General features: G+C 44.5%; 1 protein-coding gene across 3 annotated transcripts in view; it reads left to right on the forward strand.

Annotated features, from left to right (window-relative positions):
• Positions 1–22,158, forward strand: part of Matn2 (matrilin 2) — a 142,374-nt gene that overhangs the window by 74,101 nt on the left and 46,115 nt on the right. For all 3 annotated transcript variants that reach the window (XM_034516989.2, XM_034516990.2, XM_076911252.1), the window contains exons 5-6: positions 10,269–10,391; positions 20,167–20,289. In XM_034516989.2, coding sequence (XP_034372880.1) covers positions 10,269–10,391; positions 20,167–20,289 — 246 coding nt within the window. The remainder of the gene's footprint in view (positions 1–10,268; positions 10,392–20,166; positions 20,290–22,158) is intronic.

Consider the following 22,158-nt stretch of genomic DNA (forward strand, 5'->3'; position numbering starts at 1 on the left):
AGCAATAATAGTTTTGAAAGAATTCCACACGTGGGGAAGCAAGCCTAAAGCTTGTGCTTCCTCTATGTATTCCAGTCTCCACCTGCCTAGACCTGATAAATCAGGACCTCCCCGCAGGGCTCACAGTGCACCTGTGGATTCTCATGTCCATTCTGTTTTAAAGCCCTTTGACCCAGATGTTTAACTCTCACTAGGAAGTCCGCTGAGTCTGCATGTGCACGGATGAGTGTGTGTGTGTATGTGTGTGTATTAAGACCATATGATGTGATAACTTTGAAAACCGAAAAGTGTTGCCCTCCCACAATGAAGTATTATTTCATTGATTACTACATTCAGTCAGGGTCTTTTTAAAATGTATATGTATATGGATGTTGCCTATATGTATGTCTGTGCATCATTTTGTGTGTGTGGTACCTGTGGAGGCCAGAAGGGAGCAGTGGATCTCCTGGGCCTGGGTTTACAGCCTGTTGTGAGCCTCCTTGGGGGTTCACTGAAAAGGCACGGGCTGTTCTTACCTCTGAGCTGTCTCCAGCCCAGTTACTTGGGTTTTAGTATTTTGCGTGGGAGACCCTCCCATAGCCTCACTTTCCTTTCCCCAAGGAAAGCCAACATCTCTCAAGTGAATAGGAGAATTTAGCCAAAAGCTCTGGGGAGAGACAACAGCCAGCTGGAGCCTGCCAGAGAGGGCCGGCTTTGTTTTCTCTGGGACTTTGGGTTCATTTGGTTTCTTTCAGGAGAGAAGCACAAGGCAGATGACTCACATTTACTGTTGAGTCTTAAAATCCAAATTGCAGCTGTCAAAATAAGATTAGTGCTTTCTGGGACAATGAAAAAGGGGGGATGGTCCCCAAAATATGGGCTTGGGTTTGACTTGCCTTTGTAGATGTCTAACCCAAGGGTCAGCTTTTGGGTTGGGGCAGGCAGAGACCCCAGTAAAGTGAAATCGCAGCTGTGGTAACAGCTCGCTCTCTCTCTCTCTCTCTCTCTATCTCTCTCTCTCTCTCTCTCATAAACAATTTCTCATTTCTCCATTTTGGGGTTAAATACTAGAAGGAATTATTTAAAAAAAAATACAGTGCCTTACTGAAGGTGTTCATTTGCTTTGACTCCAAAGAAGAAATTAAGCTGTCGTTGGTGCCAAGAGCATGCGCTGCGGCTTGTCTAACGTCTGAAGCATCTATAAAAGCCCTTTGATTAAGCCCTGGGTGATGTTATTCAAGCAGCCACAGCCTCTGCCTCGTGCTCCCCTCCCCCAATGTTAACGAGATGCACATCCTAAGTTCTCTGGACTGAGACCCAGCACTAAGATCAGGATGTGAGTGAAGGGAAATGCTTAAGTACAGGGTTCACGCGCCCCTGGGGGGAGACCCCGTGGATGGAGTGCAGCACCGCCTTGAGGCTCGGAGCTAGGGCGCCCTTACTAATTGATTTCACCTGTCCTTCCATCACTCCAATAAAATTCCTCAGGACCGAAGGCAGACAGGCACATTTTGCTGACTGTGTACTAAAAGTTGCCCCTGGCAAGACACAGCCTGAATTTGGCCTGACCATTTGTTATAAGCTTCAAATGCCAATTTTGCTGTATTAGATCAATTTAACAAACCAAACATAGCCAAAGATACTTTTAAAATATTTTTTAAGTGTCATATCCATGTCTGAAGCTTTCCTAAGTACCCAATAAAATGAAACCGTCTTTATGGAATTGTGACTTGGGCAGATCTTGTCTCTAGGGTCATGCCTGTGTCATGTAGACCTTTCTCCATCCTGTCTCAAGACGTAAGAAGTGAGGAGTATGCGTTTGTTAAGCCTGCTCCAGGCCACATGCTTCCCCATCTATTATGTCTCCTTTAACTCTGTAAACAGGGCACTTTCTACATTCAATTATTTCACAGCTTTATGAAAACTGTTTCCTGCTGGATGTGGTGGAATATTCTTTTAATCCTAGCCTGGTCTACAAAGTGAGTTCTAAGATAGCCAGGACTCTGTTACACTGATAGACCTTGTCTCAAAAACAAAACAAATCAAAACACACACACAAACAAACAAAGATCCAAAACGAAAAGAAAAGAAAATTGTTTCTTGAAGGTCATTTGCTGAAGTCTCCCAGCTAAGGGCAAGTTTTGCCTCCCCCCTTGCTTTTTAGCAGAGACATGCTGCTGTCCTCCAGTGGTGACTCCCTGCAAGACTCTGTTTCTACATCATCTCTTCACATCTTTGTGCAGAATCACCTCAGCAAAGCCACTTTTTCATCATCGCGTTAAGTGTGTCTTAGTTAGGATTTAACTACTGTGAGTAGATACCATAACCAAGGCAACTCTTTGGAGCTGGCTTATAGGTTCAGAGGTTCAGTTCATTATTATCAAGGTGGGAACATGGCAGCCTCCAGGTAGGCATGGTGCAGGAGGAGCTCAGAGATCTACATCTTCATCTGAAGGCTGCTAGCAGAATACTGGCTCCCACGAAGGTAGGACAAGGGTATTAAAGCCTGTGCCCACAGTGACACACCTTCCCCGACAAGGCCATACCTCCTAAGAGTGACACTCCCTGGGCCAAACATGTACAAATCATCACAAGTGGTAGTCCTTAAACACGCCTTACTCCATGTTTACAGGACAGTGTTGCTGGTCCCTCAATGATGTGCTGGTTGGTGTTTAACCATCTTTCTAGGAAAAACGGCTCCAGTTTGCAGTGTTTGCCAATTTCCCTGGTGTAAACACTTCTACCATGGCCATGGCAAGCTACCTATGCAGAAGAAATGCCAGTCAACAGTTTTGGATGAGCTGACTCCAGCAAACCAAAGAATTCCTTACTAGAATCTCAATGGAATTTTTTTCCCTCACATCTTTTTGGGTCCCTTTGATTCACTATGGTTTTCCTTATACAATGGAGAATTTTCTTGAATGAAGAAGTAGAACAATTCGATCATTCACAAACATTCCTTCACTGACTACATGCCAGGCAACAGGCTGGGTAGTTGAGCCTGCTGAGTCAAACAGGTATAAGGACTTGGCTGCTTCTATGTGACAGGCGGGAGTTCATGTTGTTTACAAATTCAGCATTAAATTATAGTTGTTGTGGAAACTATAGTGGGAAACTGTGAGAGAGGACTTAACAAATACAACTGAAGTTTCCTTGGAAAATACACTTTAAAAGATATATATATATATATATATATATATATATATATATATATATGCTCTGTCTTCACACATACCAGAAGAGGGACTCAGAGCCTATTACAGATGGTTGTGAGCCACATATGAGTGCTGGGAATTGAACTCAGGACTTCTTGTAGAGCAGCCAGTGCTCTTTACTGCTGAGCCATCTCTCCAGCCCTCACAAAATACACTTTAAGATGTATCCTAAAGGATACATAAAAATTAGGTAGGTGAAAAGCAGGCAAGGGAGGGGTATGAACATTTGAGGTAAAAAAGAACAGCATGTGCAGAAGTCATGGAGCATGAAAAATCTTGAAGGACAAAGAGGAGAGATGGAGAAGCATTAGGTAGAACTGAAGAGTAACCGGGCAATTGTATGGTACTCTCTGCCTCACTCTCTATAGTTGGGATATCATTCTAGAGCAGTGGGAAGTCACTAAGAGTTATGCAAAGGAGAGACCAGAGCGGATTGCCGTGCTAGGCTGGAGCAGACACCAGAAGACTGGGTGGCATTTTACCATGATCGGTTGAGCTGATCCTGGCTCCTCTTGGCAGGGAAGGTTAAGAACAGTAGCAAAAAGTATCAAAGAGTTGATTGGGTTTGAAGAACACAGAAGTGGGAAGACACCCAAATTCTGTGACTATCTTCAACTCCAAGGCAAAGATCTGCTAATCAGAAAAATTTATCTTTGATGAAGGGAAATTAAAGAATAGTAAGGCTCTTTTCCAGGTCTCCCATTCCTTCCCAGGAGCACCTACCAGGTGGCAGTGCTCTGGGGTGGGCAGAGAGGAGGCTATCAGGTCAGAACAGCAGTAACTCACAATTTGATCCATCCCAACGACACAGGAATGCCTGCACTTCTGGGTGTTGGCCCAATCCTTCACTGAGCTTGTAGTCCATGTAAGAAGAATAAATTCAAGACATCCAACAAGCCTGTGTTTGTGTGACAGAGATGTGAATTTATTTATCTAGCCAACAATGACCTGTTGTGCAACTCCAATGTGTTGGGTACTGTAATTGGTACTAGGCATTAGCAGATAGCAAGCAGATTCTCTACCCATCATGACAGCTTTTCTGGCTTCCTATCTGGTAACTAGAGGTGCCTCCATGCTCCTGTCCTCAGACAGGAGTGAATTTTGCTAAGGATGAGGAGGGGCATGAAGATGTGCAGGAGTTCACTTTCATCTCTCTCATCTTTCCTGGATCCCATTTCTGTTGGGGGAAAGGGCTTTGGGGAGTTAGGAACATCTTTGCTGGAAGGCAGGGGATATGGACCTCAGTCATTGTTGGCAGTCAGGTACCTCCATGGCCAGCCCGAGGAGCCTAGCTACAGCAGGACATGTCATCACTAGCCGCTGAGAGGCAATTCTCATTGCTACCTAGTGTCACATGTCCTCTCCCTCACAGGTACCACATTCCTGATAAGAGGCCCCATTCCTCCTCCCCTCTCTCCTTTTTTTCTTTCCTCCACCCAGAGGCAGCTTCTGTACCCCCGACCCCTCTTTCCCCTGGATAAACCTCCCACGTGAGACCTGTCCCGTGGTGTGACTTTATGGGTCCCGGCACATAGCTCCAACAGTCACTGTCTCTTCAGCCATGAACATTTATGAAACATGTGCAAAGGGGCAGCGCAGGAGACTCTGAGCAATCCAGTAGAGCAGACCAGTTATGCTCACTGGGCCAGGCACAGTGACACACAGCAGCCTTTCCATACTGGGGAAAATGGTAATAGCTGCAGAACCCTGGGGAGGAAGTCTTTGAACAGCTTCTGGAAGAGAATGCTTGACGGATGACGGATGTCGCAAGCCATACTTGAGTCACCAGGCAGACAAGGCAGAAGACTGTGCCAGGGTAACAGGAACTCTGAAGCCGAGGTCTCTTCCATGCCCTAAAGTGGGTTTATCACTCTTCAGTGAAGTCCTTCCAGGCTGTGAGGGAGACAATAGTTGTTTTTCAAAAGTATAAAGGGATTGTCCAAAAACATCTGTACTTTTTTTCTCAAATGGAAGAGATCGATGCTAGGAAAACAAGGCATCTGGTTAGAGCCCGGTCTCCGTTTATTCCTTTGTCTTTGTTTAATAAGATTAATCCCTCAACAGTCTCCCTTGGGTCAGTACAAATCACTCATGGTCATAAATCCCAACATTCTAAAAACAGAATGAGAGAACAGCCACATAGAGCCAACTGGCAAGCTCGGTATTCATGGGCCAAATCTCTGGGACTGGGAGCTGTAATCTTTCCTGGTCCTACCACACTGTGTTCTCTTGTGTGTCTGGAGAGAAAAGGTTGAGCCTTGGCGTCCTAGGTCACAAAAGAAGTCCTAGAAGAATACTTTCCCCTCAGAGGATCATGGGGATTTTTTTTTTTTTTCATGGGATTTGATGATTCTCTACTACCTCACTCTAGGGATTTTAAGGATATTTAGCAAACACTGCTGCTGAAATCCTACCTCTTAGCCAGTCTAGTTTAACAGAAGGGATGCATCTTGGCATTGGGAAATGGTGTGTGTGTGTGTGTAACTGTAAGTAAGTGAATTTCACGGTGCAATGCAATGGGGGATGGAAAGAGGAGGTCTTCCCTTCTCCTTTCCTTTCCTCTTCCTCCCTTTCTTTTTCTTTCTTTTTTCCCCTCTTTTCCTCCAGGCCAACAAAGTCTCTCACTGGGTTCTGGAGCTTGCCAGTCAAGCTAGGCCGGCTCACTGGTGAACTAAAGGATCCACCCGTCTCTGCCTCCCCAGTGCTGGGTTACCAGCACCCATGCCTGGCTTTTCACATTGCCTTGGGATTGAACTCAGGTCCTCATGCTTGCCCAACAGGCACGTCACTATCTGAGCATCTTCCAGTCCTAACATAAGTGTTTTTTAATGGACTCCAGAATGTCTAATAGCATTCTGTTTCAGTAGACGGGGCCACACAGTTATTCCTTGGACTTTGCAGAGCCCCAGCCTGTCCAGAAAATAATCAGCATTTCCTTGCCATCTGCTCTGTCTGTTCTATAAGGGGAAGTCTTCTGGTACAAAAACAAAACCACATAGTATCTCAAGGACCTTGTTCATTTGTTTTGAAATGATTCTTTTAAAAGGTAATACACTGATTTTCTCCTGTTATTACAAAAGCTCTTCCTCAGAATTTTGAAGCCAGGCAACTGTAAGTAAATGACTAAAAGCCCTTATTCCCACCTCTTCTTGCTCTTCCTGGTTAGTACGTGTGTATGTGTGTGTGTGTGGGGGGGGGGGTCGTCTAGTGACCCAAGAGGTCCAGGCGACACTTGGAGCAGAGGCACAAGCTCTTGCCTCCTGCAGAGATAGCTAGGAACTGCTGTTGCCATAAGCTGGGTCCATACATTTCCTCAGCAGCAGGACTTTGTGCTGGCCACCTGCAAAGGGACTTAGAGTCTCGTAAGGACGGCAGTGACTGCATCACCACATAAGCACACATGCACCGTTAATATCATGACGCATGCTGAGGAGGGAGAGAGCAGGGCGCACAGCCAGCCACTGTGAGGCCAAACCCTCCTCATGAGGCAAACTGGTTGTCACCCGACGGGCACACTGAAGCCTGTGACTGCAGACCCTGATACTGCTCTCATACAAATAAATAGTTTTCATTGAGCTGTGCTGGAAGTCTGCTAAGGTCCCCAGCGCTGAGAATATCTGTGACAGATGCTGTCAGACACACTAGAGCACAAAGCACAGTTTGGATGGAATCCTGGTCGCTCCCCGAGGATGGCACTTTTGTCTGTTGAACAGACTTAAATTCCTCAGCCTGCTAGAGGGCTTTCAGCCATCTGGTGTTAACAGCCCTTCCCAGGCTCTCCTGCCACTTTCCGGGGATTCAGAGCAGACTCCAAATTCCAAGCCTATCCTGGTTTCCTCTGTACCAGCACGTCCCCTCAGTCTCCAATCTCCTTCTTAGACCTGAGCATTTTAATATGTGAGAGTGTAAATCTTAATTTATTTTTTAAGGGCTCATCTCAAGCTGGAGAGAGATGGCTCCATGGAAAAGAACACTGGCTGCCCTTCCAGAGTGTTTGGGTTTGACTTCTAGTACCATACGACAGCTCACAACTGTTGTAACTCCAGTTCTAGGGGACATGATGCCCTCTTTTGGCCTGCTTGAGAACTATATGCAAGAATGTGGTACACAGACATACACGCAGGCAAACATCCATACATATAAAAATAAAAAGTAAAAAAAAAAAGGCCCAATTTACTTAATAGAGATGCTGACTCAGATCAGATTTTATCTTTTTGTCAATTTTAATGTTTATCTGAAAGCACAATACAAAATTCAAAGACCAAGTTGATGATATATTTGTGTATGTTCTTGTGTGTGTGCACGTGTGTGCATGTCTGTGGCGGTCAGAGGACATCTCACTTGTTATTCCTCAGGCACTGTGCACCTTTTACTTGAGAGTCTGTCACTGGTCTATGTCTTCTCCAAGTGGGTGAGGAGAGCTAACAGGGAACACCAGCGATTCTGTTCTGCCTCCTGTCTCACTGCCAAGATTACAAGTATCTGTTACCATGCTTGGCTTTTTATGTGGGTTCTGGGGATCAAACTCGGGTCCTCATGTTGCCAAGACAAGAACTTTGCAGACTTAACCATCATCCCCAGGAGGGGACAGTTAGAAAAACTGCTTTTCATAGTGTGAGACAAATGGATGTTCACAGTGCTAAGAATACATGACAGTTGAGGGCTTTTCCCTAAAAGGGGGGCTTATGGGGTTGGAGAGATGGCTCAGTGGTTAAGAACACTGACTGCTCTTCCAGAGGTCCTGAGTTCAATTCACAGCAACCACATGGTGGCTCATAACAATCTGTAATTGGATCTGATGCCCTCTTCTGGTGTGTCTGAAGACAGTGACAGTATACTCATATAAATAAAATCAATTTTAAAAACTGTACAGGTGCTGGGGTGCTTATGACACCCTCTCTGAGGCCAAGGGGAAATCACAGAACAGGGAGCAGAAAGAATGTAAGAGAGCTGGGACATGGGGGAAGGGCTGCAGACCGCTCTGTCCAGGCAGAGCAGCCATTGCAATCCCGCTGTTCCAGCAGCCCTGGCTGCTGGAACTGAGCTTTCACAAGACTGGGCAGAGTTAATCATAGATCCGTAGGGACTTACGGCCCGACCCTTCCTTGCTGAGCTGCTACCTACAGTGGACTCCTGGGGAGGGACAGCCCTTATCTTTACTTGTATACCCATTGGTAACTCCACCCCCAGGATGCACTGGATAGTTTCAAACTCAAGGTTTCACAGAAAGCCCTGGGAAAACTCAGTGGTCACAGAAGGAAAGGGCATGAATATGGGAAGGAGACTGATAGGGAGGGGGAAGAGCAAGAGAACCAGAAAGCATTACTTGTCCAAAATTGTCAGAAACTAATAAAGGATATTTAATTTAAAGGATATTTAATTTAAAGGATATTTAATAACAGGGAAGGATGATGAGGCTGGAGAGGTGGCCCAGCCACTAAGAGTGTCCTGCAGAGGACCTGAATTCAGTTCTCAGTACCATGTCAGGTGGCTCTCAAGAGCCTGTGTCGCCAGCTCCAGAGGATCTAAACCCTGTGCTCGCCTCTGTGGGCAGCTATGCTGGTGGGCACATACAAACAGACACACAGTTAAGATAAAATCAATCTTTTAAAAAATGCTATAAACTTTTTTTTTTTCCTTTTAAGTCAGGGGCTGACAGCTTTCTGAGTAACTGAGTTTTCATCACACTTGATGTAGTGATGCTTTTAAATCAAAGGAATGTCTCTTTAATGCTTTCAGTCCCCTTTCTGCTCTCTGGCTTTCACTGGTTTTAATGGCAGGATCGTGAGTAGAGTTATTTCATGGCATCCAAGCAGTCTCCTTGCCAGGAAACAGCACCATCATGTCTGCCCATCTGTGCCAAGGAGAGGCTGAGTCAGTGGTGGATTGACGGTGCCTTTAACTTTTCTTCATCTAGCGTACTCCTAAGCCATGGCTGAGGCAGATCCCCATACACACACTCCTGCACTGTGTGTGAGTGACTAGCCAGCTCAGCACTTTGTGGATATGTGATGACTAATTAACTCAAATCAGACCATGCATTGTCACTCCTCCGTCACTCCCTGTAATCTGTTTTGGCTCCGCTCATGGCGTCTGGCGAATGGATGGGTAGATCGCAGAGAGCTTTCAAAGACCTTTCCTGTAGTCAGGTGGGAAGAGGAAAGGCTGATGGGAACCTGGGGATCAGGGGTGTGCTTGACGTGCCACGGGTCCTCATCACTGTTCTATTGCTGTGAAGAGGCACGATGGCCATGGCAACTCTTAAACGTTTAACTAAGGCTAGCTTACACTCACAGTCCGTTATTGTCCTGGTGGAACGTAGGTGGACACGGTGTTGGAAAGGTAGCTGAGAGTTCTACATCTTGATTGGCAGGCAGCAGAAAGACGAATACTTGGGCTTAGCTTGAGGATTGAAACCCCCAAAGCCTTTCCAGAGTGACATACCTCTTCTAATAAGGCCTCACATACTCCAACAAGGCCACACCTACCCCAAGGCCACACCTACTCCAACAAGGCCACACTTACTAATAGTGCCATTCCTTGGTGACAGCCTATGGGGGCCATTCTTACTCAAACCACTGTACCTTGTTTCCAGCAGATCTTATCTGCACAGCGTGAAAGGCAGCTCAAAATAAAGACAGCCCAGCATACACTGACGATACTACACATGCCCAATGGCTAGGAATGATAATTTCTGGGAGCAAGCAAAAGCTCTTGCTCACAATTCAACTCATATGAGCCCTCAAAAATATGTTCAAAGTGGTTTTCATTGCCGCAGGAAAAGACAAAATTGATATTAATTAAAATTATTTGGTTTTCATATAATTGCAACTTTGAAAATGTTTTTTATCTACACTAAAATGCATAAAATGTCAGGAGTGGTTGTCTCTGGGCAGTAGACTACAGGTGGATTTCCCTTTTATGTATTTTGCCCCTCAATTTTCTACAATGATAATGTATTAAAATGTGTAATGTTACTTAAGATTACTGTAGTAAGTGCTATAGAGTTGGATTGTCATGGGCCAGGAACTCTTGTCCTCCAGAGCTACGAGCTAATGGTGTGACTTTCCTCAGTCCAGGATCTGTGTGCCACAGAGGACCATGGCTGTGAGCAGCTGTGCGTGAACATGCTGGGTTCCTTCGTCTGCCAGTGCTACAGTGGCTATACCCTTGCCGAGGACGGGAAGCGATGTACAGGTGAGTATCTCTCAGTCCTGTGTGTTGAGGCACATAAAGAATAGGAAGGACTGCGGGTAGAACACAACATCACGAGGATCAGATTGTCCTTTGGATTTTAATGAAGTTCTTGGTTTTGCGGTCTACTTTTTAGGGAGATTTTGAACGTTAAAGACTGTTTTTGCTTGGAGTCAGTATCTGTTCATTCTAGATCGTCTGTGTGAAGCATACTTGATGATAATCTATATAAATGTAATTGCTTTCTACTTCGCTGCTTGAAAAGGGCAGAGCTAGGGGATGTAACTGTATAGCTCATATATATACATTTACTTGGTGATGGGCAGGTATTCTATGCAGTACCTCAAAGACACTGTCAGTGTTCTTTTTCAATTTGGACCTGCAGTTCAGTGAAAGGCTCAACTCTCTGCATTGGTATCATGGTCACAGAAAATAAACAGCCTCAAACATAAAGCCAGGGAGGGGGTCTCCAGCAAGTGCAAGCTGCAAGCACCGACTCACAGTTGAACACCCTTCCAACTTGGGGACACCACACTGAGCGGGTTAGGGTTTGGGGTAGCCTCTGCTTTCTTCACTGATGGGTTGTAGTTTTCCTTAGAGGCCCTGGAGAACAGGCCAGCAAACCCCTAATACGTATGCAGGACCTTCCTGATTGGCTATAGTACCCTTGCCTGATCTCATCATTAGAGCAAGAAAGAGTAGGTAAAAAACAGGTGTTCTTGTAAAGTTTATACTTTGAAGATTAGACTCTGGGCGAACTTCTGAAAGCCAGCACACACACACACACACACACACACACACACACACACGAAGCTAAGTCATTCTTTTAGGCCCTGGACATTCCCCACTAACTATTTTACTCAAAGAAGTAGTAAGCTGAGCTGGAGTGAATGTAGATTCCTGACCAAATCTTGCTTTTCTGTTCTATAGCCCACTGCTTTCAGAGGCCATGTTGTCTCTCTTCGTGCCCTGTTTCCTTCCAGGGTATCTGTTTATTCTTCTGTATTTCAAATGCATGTTTTCCAGCATACTCCGATTGTTAGATGTGTGAAAGAGGAAAAAGACAACGACAACAAAAAGGGGTCATTTGCTGTTTGCATGGGAGTCAGGAGAGTGCTGTGGCTTTGCTTTCATACACTGGTATGTTTGAAAACTGCCCTCGTCTGAGATCAGCAAACGGGATCAGTTTCCTAAGCTTGGAGCTATTTATTGCGGATAGGGTGTTAATTTCCTGGTGGTGACTATGACAGAGTGGCAGGGTATTCCATTAACACACCGCGAAAACACAAGCCAACACGGACCCATCAATTACTATTTTGATTCATTAATTCTTTATTGTACAGCTAATATTTAAAGATTGAGAAAATCACTGCTAATAATTCATTGTATTTTCCGCCATAGTTTTTCCCATAGAAATACACACTACAAAACATTTTTTGCCCCTTCCTGTTGTTAAATGAGTAGAAACTTTGTGAACTGAAAAAGAAGAAGCCGGGCGGTGGTGGCGCACACCTTTAATCCCAGCACGTGGGAGGCAGAGGCAGGTGGATTTCTGAGTTCGAGGCCAGCCTGGTCTACAGAGTGAGTTCCAGGACAGCCAAGGCTATACAGAGAAACCCTGTCTCGAAAAACCAAAAAAAAAAAAAAAGAAAAGAAAAGAAAAAGAAAAAAAAGAAAGAAAAAAGTGGGGCGGGCATTTATGAGGAAGGTTGGAGACAGTGTCAAGGAGCCAGTAGAAAAGTTCTAACTGAGTGAGGGGAGAAACAAATGAACTAAGAGTGTGAGTCACAGAGGACAAACGAACAGGAGGTCAACTCTTGGCCCTTGGGGAACTGGAGGGTGGTGGGGAACCCAGTCCTCTCTGTTACCAAATAATTGTCTAATTGTCCCAGTGTAGTAGAGAATCTTTGTGTCTTTCGGGATTCTGCTGTAAGCTTGGAATTTGACATTTGCTGAAGAGTGAGTCCACGCTGTGGCTGCCAGGGAGCAGCCCGGCATTGTATTCATCCAAGAAGGGCGCTTTCCTTGCCGATGCTTATAAGTATATAAGGGTATCTTGGACTGGAGAGATAGTTCAGCCATTAAAGGCTAGGCTCACAACCAAAATGCCAAGAATGTCTTGCCTGTATTAGGCCATCAAGCAGAAAAATGGAAGGCCAAGAGAACTGTCTCCTAAGGTGACCCAGGTCTCATTCCCCTGATGATCCTGACACTACCATCTTTACCACTGCCCTTGACAGCCACTGACCAAGCTTTCTGGGGAGCTAGGTGTGAGATGACCACGTAGATCTCAGTGACCAGTAACCTCAGTTAGGGGATCAAATTTCTCAAAAGCCAGTTGCTATTCCATTGAGCTGTGTCGAGAGCCCAGGAAGGACTGAGGTATAGAAGAGAGACATCTAGAGAGCTAGTTTGGAAGATCTGCATATAGAAGGAAGGGTGGCCATTGCACAAATGTGCAAGCAGGAGCCGATGTGATGGGCAGAGATGGTGTGGAGGTGCAAATGCTTTCAAAGGGGAGCTATCATAGAGAAGTATCAGAAGCTATGCAAGCAGCCTAACAAGGGCCCAATTCTCAAACAGAGACTCCAGGGGCTACAAAATGTCACAAAACAAAACACTGTAATATTTTAAGTAAGATTACAGTTTTGTATTGAGCCACTTCATGGCTATCCAGGGTGGGACACACCTGGAATGCCATGACCTCTAGTTTCTAAGACTCTGAGAATGGCATGGTGGTGAGGGAAGAGAGAGAATGGATACAAGGAACTATGAGACAAGGCAAGGATATGTCAGAGAGAGGGGGGAGGGAGGGAGGGAGAGAGGGAGAGGGAGAGAGAGAGAGAGAGAGAGAGAGAGAGAGAGAGAGAGAGAGAGAGAGAACAGAGCCCCAGTATAGAAGAGGATGCTTAGACAGCCAACATGCATGCAGGAAACTACATGCTTTCCCCCTTGTTCCTTTCAATGTCCATTTAGGTTGTTTCGCTGTAAATGTCTATGTGTCTTTACTTGTTTTCAGGGCATCCGGACCTTCAAGCCTTATGTCCCAGTTCCCAGTGAAGCATGGTTTTATCTCACGTGATCTCTGAGCTTCACAATGAGGAGTCCTACTACCTACTGCATAGGGTTTGAGAGGACAGGCTACTGAGTAAAGTGCCCAGAATGTCCTAGGCAGTGGCCATCTTACACTGGCTGCACTGACTCTCCCAGAGCTGTCACTGTGCGCTGCATGAGTACCCATCTCTTAGGTACCGACTCATGAATTCAAGTTAACATTTCCACCCGTCTGAGTTAGTGAACACCGCATTTGAGGAGCAAGGTCCCATCTCCCTTGCTACCATTTCACTGTAGACAGTACAGAACTTACTTTCACATGCAGCCGTTGGTGGTGGATTACTCACTGAGATGCCCTATGTGGTTGTGGTGCTCCTGACTTTGAAATGCATTGGCTGCTACTGAAGCTGTGTTAATTGTCATCCCACCCTGTACATCTCTCATGGACTGTGCTTCTATACCCTGGCTGTGCATTTTCTGATGAACTTGCTTACCTGATGTTTACTAGTGGCTTTGTAAATGGAGGTAGCCTTGGTTCTGTTTTCCTTCCGTCTATCTGAGCAGAGTATAAACTGTCCAGGCAGAAGCAAGCTGTACTTTTCCCTTGTCAGATTGAACTTCCATTGCCATTTCTGTCTTTTAAATGGCTTCTCCATCAATTGGTTTTTAAATTGCAAATCCAATTTTTTCTTTTTGTTTTTATTCATTCATGCTCTCCCAACAAAATACCTGAAACTGGGTAATTCATAAATAGAAATGTATTCTAAATAGTATGGGCTGCCTGGTGAGGGTTGCTCTCTGTTTTCAAGGTGGCACCGTGAACTCTGCGTCATCTTGTTATGGAAGGTGGACCGGCAGAAGGGTCTGAGTACTATGGAGACCTTTCTAAGATTTTATTTTTAATTGTGTGTGTGTGTGTGTGTGTGTGTGTGTGTGTGTGTGTGTGTATCCATATGGGGACACATACATGTGAGTGCCGAGGCCCATTGGAGGCCAGCAGAGGAAGTTGAATCTCCTGGAGCTAGACTTACACGTGGTTGTAATCTGCCATACATAGGTGCTGGGAACAGAACTTGGGCCCTCTGGAAGAGCAGTCCACTCTCTCAAGCACTGAGCCATTTCTCCAGCTCATTAATAAAGGCAGAGCCCTTGTGGTCTGGTCACTTCCTAAAGGCTGCACTCCCCAGTACTAGTGCATTAGAAATTAAATTTGAACACCAATTTTGGAAAGGCTTGAGAATTCAAATCATTACCCTACTTGCTTAATGTCCCATCTGGTCCTGGCTTGTCACTGCTATCCAAGGTGCAACACATTGCCTGATTCAGTAATCACTGAATTAAGTGCTCCTGAACTAAATAAATGGCATAGGTGTCCCTGTGTCATTCAGCCCAACCTTATATTCTTAGAGTGCTGGTGATAAAGATGTGCTTGCATTTATTGACTGCTACCGGTCCTGGTACCTCTCTGAAGTATTTTACATGTAGGACAGCCATCCTGTGTGGAAAGCACCATCGTTCTTGCTCTTATTAGTCTCTGGATTTTTTTTTTTTATGGCTCAATCACCACAGTCTGTAAATTAAGGATAATAACGTGTAACTTACAGGTCAGTTTAACGTGTGACTCTATTAGAGTCAGATAGTCTCCCACCATTACAATGTCTAGTGGTTAGGCACTTGATCTCAATTAGATGCTTGTATTTCCTTTATGACTGCTTTCTGTGGGTGACTAAACTTAACAATGTCTCCAGTTATTCTCTGTGCTGTGATAAAGTATCATGACAAATCCATCTTGGTCTTTGTCAGTGCACTAAAGTACTGTTTATGTCTGAAGACAGCTGAGTGGTTCCTCACACGCTGGACAGAGACCGGATTCAGCCAGGCTCATTTCAGACTCTAGGACATTAGCCCTCTATGATCTATATGCCTGGACAAGGAATGAGGCCAGGGAGTTACAGTATTCTTCCCATCTATGAAGATGCACATAGAAACTCCAGGAAGAGATAACAAGGGATTTTGGTGGAGTGGGTAAGGAGGGTGGTCAGCGCCACACATCTGCCCATAGCCTTGGCCTTTTCAAAAGTACCGTTTTGCAACTTAGGAAGTTATGCAACAAATCAAAATCCTTGGTGAAGAAATCCCAAGCTGAGTGGACTAGAACTCTCTGGATCCTAAAACTCTGAGGTTCACATGACTGGAAATGGGTTTCTTCTGTTGAGGCCTGAGCTGCCCCATGTTTGGGCAGCCAAAAATGTTGCGGCCCTCTCCACTCCACGCTTGGTGGCCACTGTATCCTGGCCCAAGTTTCCGTTCTGGTCTGCGGGTCGGGGTTCAGCAAGAGAGAGAGTGAGGATGGACTCGAAGAATGGAGACCAGACAGAGTGTGATTCAATCCCGTTTATTCTTCAGTCTCTCTTCCTAGTCCAAGTCCCAAGTCTTGAGTTCCTAGTTCTTAGTTGTACTCAAATTTTGTTCTCTTCCGAGTGTCTAATGTCTACTCATACTCCTAGTGTCTGAATCTCTGTTACTCCAAATTGTTCTCCAAGATGTTCTCTCTAAAGTGTCTGATTCTCTCTGTCTCTTCTGTCTGCCTCTCGCCTTTATATGTCTCACTTCTAAGCCATGCCTTTAGGCATGTGTGCATCAGAATCCTCTATGGACTTGTTGACACAGATTCCAGATTCCCATCCCCAGAAATTCTGATTCCACTTGTCTAGGGCAGGACCAGAGAATTGATATTATGAGTAAGTTTTCAAATGATTGTTGATGTGAGCAGTTCACAGACCATACCTTGAGAACCTGTGCCTTACAGACATACCATGAGGGCAGCAGAAGAATGGGGATATTCAAGAGCGCAGGTGTCCCACCATAGCTGCTGTATAAGCACACATCCCAGCCAAGGTGAGACACGCACAGATAGCCTAGTATGCAGGGACTCCAACTGCCTCAGTCACATAAAACCCCAGAGGCCTTAGAGGAGAGGAGAGCACCGATTTATCAAGAATGGTGTTCTTGTTTAAATGTTTAAAGCTGCTTATGTACAATGTTATTTTATATAACTTCTTTCATAGCCTCCAAACAAGGGGTCATACCTTATGAGAAGTTTGAAAGAGGTGAAGAGTCTGAGTTCTTTGTGATATAGTGATTCGACCCTTGTCATTGTGGCACCAGAAGTATCATAGGACTTGAAAGTCAGGTGCTATGTACTGAACTCACAGGTCCTAGGTGCTATTAGAACTACTTACAGAGGTGACGTTTTAAAAACTATGCTTCCAACTGAAGTTTGATTGACCCAGAAAGCAAAAGAAGCACACAACACAGACTGCCGCTCTTTAAGGTCTTGGGTCTCCTTCTACATCCTTCAGTTACTGTGTTCGATGCACTACTGTCTCCTGCATGCATGATTTTCTTATACGGAACTTCGAATGCTGACAGAGTGGGCAGAGCAGTGATAGAGCTCACCTAACGTGCACGGGCTCTGGGTTCAGCCTCTAGTACAGAAACCACAACAAAAAAGTATGCATGGATCAGGTTTCAGATTCCGTTTCCTTTCTCTTATTTGAAAACTTTTAACATTTGTATATCCTAAAATTCTATGGACAGAAACTTTCAGAAATAGGTCTATCATCTATTTATCTATTTAGTCCTACCACCTGAATGTAACAATAATTCTTACTTCTACTTCCCATTTGGGGGCTCTGCTTGAGAAAAAGGATATCATCACTATACATATATTGTTTTGAGATCTGGTTTTTAAAACTTTATCATTGATTATTTCTGGGGTGGGGTAATGCACGTGCCACAGCACACGTGGGGAGCCACAGGACATCTGTGTAATTGGTTCTCTCCTTCCACCCTTTCATGGGTTCTTAGGAGTCTGACTCAGTTCATTGGGATTGCACTGCAAGCGTCTTTACTCTGAGCCATCTTGCCTGCCTGAGATCTAATAATGTTTTTTGCCAGACTTTGTGTGTCTGTGAACAGTGAAGCCATCACAACTGTAATGTCAGTGCCTCCTTGATGCTCCAGATGGAGGTCTGGGTCTCCAGCCACAGTCTTCCAACCATCTCCATCTTAGTTCTTGGTAGAGCCTACTGATTGTTCTTTTCAACTGCCTGGAGTTAGTCTTGATATTTTTCTCTGGATTCATCTCTAATTCAGCAGGAATCCCATTGGCCCCACGTTTAACAAGCACCCAGGGATTGGTCTTAGGGCTGTCTACCAAAACACCCTGAATTTGGGGGATTTAAAGCAACAGCAATGTTGGAAGTACAGGAAACTAGAAACCTGAACCAAGGTCCGAGCAAGGCCATGCACACAGCACAGGGTCTTCCTGCCCCTTCCTAATTTGTGATACCAACCTGCAGTCTTGAAGTCTAATCTTCACAGGATGCTCTCCTTTCCAAAACAAAAGTGAGTGTGTGTGTGTGTGTGTGTGTGTGTGTGTGTGTGTGTGTGTGTGTGTGGTGTATGGTGTGGGGGTGGTGTGTGTGTGGTGTATGGTGTGTGGAGGGTTGGGTGATGTGGTGTGTGGTGTGTAGTATATGTGTGTGTGATGTGTGTGTATGTATGTGTGTATGTTTGCTCGTGTTTGGTGTGTATGTTGTGTTTTATAAAACAATAGAAGGAATATGATTGGTGGATGTGCAGTCAGGTGTGTGGGAGAGGGGGTGCCTCCCCAGGTCCATGCTGAGGCATCCCCTCCCCCTGACAGACAATTTTGGGGAGTAAATTTCCATCTTCCATTTTGTGAGGCAGAGTTTCTGTTTACTCCAGGCTCTCTGATCTCTCAGCTTCCCCATTTCATCTCCACCTCCATCTTACTGTAGGAGTGCTGGGTTACAAATGTGATCACTATATCTATCTTTCTATACAGCACAAACAACTACTACATAAATTGTGAATAGCAGTAAGAATCATTATGGAAGCAATTTGATAATTTTAATTTGCAAATCTAATTCAAGAAAATAACTGGAGTGGGAAAATTATTTATATGCAATAAGATATTTATTGGAATTGGAATCAGGTCCTTGTGTATGGCTAGTATATTTGCCTGCTCCTCGTCTTCCTGGGTACTCCTGCTTTTGCTACTCCACCAAGCTCTGGGAACAAAGCACACTACGAGTCCCCACCCCACTTCCCTTTAATCTACAGATAAATGACACACACACAGTTGTTCAATTTCAACTTGCCTTCTTGGCACAATTGCTGGGCAATACTAAACTACCATGGCTAGGGTGCCCTTATCTATATTCTCATCTCTGCACCTCCCACCTGCCCTAAACTTTAGTGCTCAGTTACATCTAAACACCCAGCCACCTGCCTGTAGGAGCAGCCTGTGTGGCTCTTTTGAAATCTAACATGACTGGTCAACTTTTCTCCAACAGAAGCATGTCAACTCTCCTCTCCTTTCCTTGCATCTCTCTGCTTGCCTCCAGGGACCCAGAGTCTTGCCTGTCCCTTCCACCCAGCAAGGCCCTTGCATTCTTTACTGACAGATCAAGAACCAATTGGGGAACAGGACCTTAGCATCAGAGCCACTCCTACTTACTCCCCTTCATCAGTCATACTGAATAGTCTTCATCTTAACTTTATTACCTCTGTAATGCTGTTTCCACATAAAGCCATGGACACTAGTGTAGAATGTTATGTCCTTGAAGCCCACGTGTCTCTTTTAACCACACCACTTGCATTTCTACCTCTCTTCCTGTTCTTCATGGGCCTCTTTTGCTGGTCCTGTAGTACAGTATGTGTGTCCCCACCTCCTGACCTTTCCACTTACCCTGTATACCTGGGACACTCCAAGATGTCCTTATGACTGGTACTTAATTCAGTACTGCCCAATCACCTTTTTGGAGAATCCTTTCCAGACCACCCCTGTCATATCCCAGCCTCCTTCCCTGACAGGTCCTACTCAGCTTGTTTTCCTCTAGACCATTCTCCATCTTCTAGTGGATCATGTTATTTAATGACTTTGGTATGTTACCACCACCATTGTTAACACCCTCAGGCTGTGTGGGTCTCATTTGTGATTCACTCTGTCTCTAAAATATAGTAAATACTCAGTGAATATATATGGAAATAATAGGGTATAATCCAGTATGTTTTCTCATGAACTACTAAATAATTTACCCTTATTATAAGTTCTTATTTTCAAACATATTTGGTCACTGTAGATAATGCTACTATAAATATCTTATTGCATATAAATAATTTTCCCACTCCAGTTATTTGCTTGAATTAGATTTGCAAATTCAAATTATCAAATTGCTTCCATAATGATTCTTACTGCTATTCACAATTTATGTAGTAGTTGTTTGTGCTGACTTGCTGCCTTGAGTTTTCAACACTTTGCTGTTTTACGGTGCTGGGATGGTCTTCGAGCCTCTGGAATCTCGAACTGAGCTACACTCACAGCTGCCACTAGGTTTTATCCGATCTCCATTTTCCCCAGTTCAATAGGTGTGCCTTGTAATAATTTTGATTTGCCTTTCTTTGACTTTTAAATATACTTGTCCATATATTCTTCATCTTCCAGAATGAAAGCCTGATCTAGATTCTTGATGGTTTTAGGGGGATTTTGGATTCATGTTTATTTATCCATATTGTTTGGGGGGTGGAGGATGGGACAATATTAGCTCCAATTATTCTTGTTATAGGTATTCTGACATTCTAGTGCTCTAGTCTTTGTATTCCTAGTTAAAGTCTAAATATGTGTTGTTTTCAGCTGTTGACTACTGTGCCTCAGAAAATCATGGATGTGAACACGAGTGTGTAAATGCTGAAAGTTCCTACCTGTGCCGGTGCCACGAGGGATTTGCTCTTAACACAGATAAGAAAACATGCTCAAGTAAGTTATACGCACACACAGTGCTATTGTGGCGGGCACTGTGGACATAGACCTGTCCCAAGCATGGATTAGCTCATGTTAAGTCATGGGGATTTGCTCCTACCCCTCCTGTGTCAGCCTTTCTATATAATTCTAAGATTATGGCTTACTTGGTCTCACTATCCCCAATCAAAGGTTTTGGTGACAGCATCTTTTGTTAGAGACAAACATGCTAACAATCAAACCAGTGTCCCACATGCTGCCTCAGTGTGGCTATGCCTATCGTCATAGCAGGGCCTGAAGAACATTCTCCCTGAAGCTCTGTGGCTTGTGGGCTCCAGCACTGACTCCACGGGATGGCCAGGAAATCGCTGAGCCAAAAGGAACTGAATGTGGTTTCTTGAGGTGGGCAGCATCTTGCTGAGGACTGTTCAAGTTTCTGAAAACTATTTAGTTCTGTTTGATTTTTGCTATATGCATAAATATTGAACTTAATTTAAACTCCTAAAATTGGAACAGAAAAAATCTATAAACTAAAGGTGATGACCAGTTTTATAAAAGATGCAGTTTTATAAAAGTTTTATATAAAGATGCAGGGGAACACTCTGGGGCTTCTGTGGATAGATTATTATCCTGTGATACAGTGGGAGAGTCACTTGAGGAATGCCTACTTCTGAAATATTGGGGCCCAGTGATATTTTAATGAGATTTCATAACAATTCAAAATAAAGTAAGGCATTTCTGCAATGTATATCAACAAGAAAATGGGATTTTAATTGATAAAAAGTTGGTGTACCTTCCACCTTTCGAAGGTATATCCATATATACTGCTGGGCGTGTTTTCAAAAGCATCCTTTCTATTTCCTGTCTCCAGTCTCTTACTATTAACAGCTTAAAACCCCAGAGCTGGAGGCAGGGCATATTACATTGAAAACATATGTTATATGTTTCTACTGGCCCAACCTCGAGCCAAAGGAGGCAAAGTCTTTGGATGAGGATAGACTTTGGCTGGATTTTAAAGTGAGCTATCATTTATCACACAAAGCAGAGGAGGGTGGGGGGGGAGGGAGAGAGGAAGTGCTAAGATAGGAACAGCTTAGTCCAGAGCGGAACTAAGATAGGGCATTCAGACCTCCATGCCCAGTACACAGCTCGTGTACAGCTCTGATTTTGGAAGGAATGAGTGGTTTAATAGGCTGCTCTGCTCATAGTCTCCCCTCCTTTCTGTACAAAGCTTGAGCAGTTCTCATCGAGACGCTTTCTACCTAGTCCCACTACACCCTCAAGAAACCACACTCTGAACTAGGAAACAGCAGACAGGCTATCACTGTGGCCGGGAGCTGTGGTCGATGGGCTGATGAATCAGCGTTCCCCATCGAAGGGCGACCCTGTTCAAAGCTCAGCCTTTCTGCCTTTTCTTTGGGCGATCTTGGGCAAACCTTATGCTGCAATGACTTCAACTGCAACAAGAGATAATAACACCCGGAGATAATTCAGTCTGTTATCTTAAGGACTAAATGAGATCACTTATAAAAATGATTTATCAAATTGCCAAGTACTAATTACATTTTCACGAAAGATGATGCAGGGATCTGGGGGTATGGCTCAGCTGGTAAAGTGACTGCTGTGCCAGAAAGGAGAGTTGAGTCTCTGGCACCCCTGTGAAAAAGGGCACACACTGAGGAGGTAGAAACAGGAGACTCCTGGGGGCCTCTGGCCAACAGTCTAGACAGCTAGGTAAACTCCAAGTTCAGAGAGATACTGGTCTCAAAAGAATCAGATGGAGAACAATTGAAGAAGATACCCAACATTGACCTCTGACCCCCATACATGTGTACATGTTTGTGCACACATGAACACATACACACTAACAAAAAGATAACACTGGCC

The sequence above is a fragment of the Arvicanthis niloticus genome, chromosome 13, assembly GCF_011762505.2.
Source record: "Arvicanthis niloticus isolate mArvNil1 chromosome 13, mArvNil1.pat.X, whole genome shotgun sequence".
NCBI classification, from domain to species: domain Eukaryota; kingdom Metazoa; phylum Chordata; class Mammalia; order Rodentia; family Muridae; genus Arvicanthis; species Arvicanthis niloticus.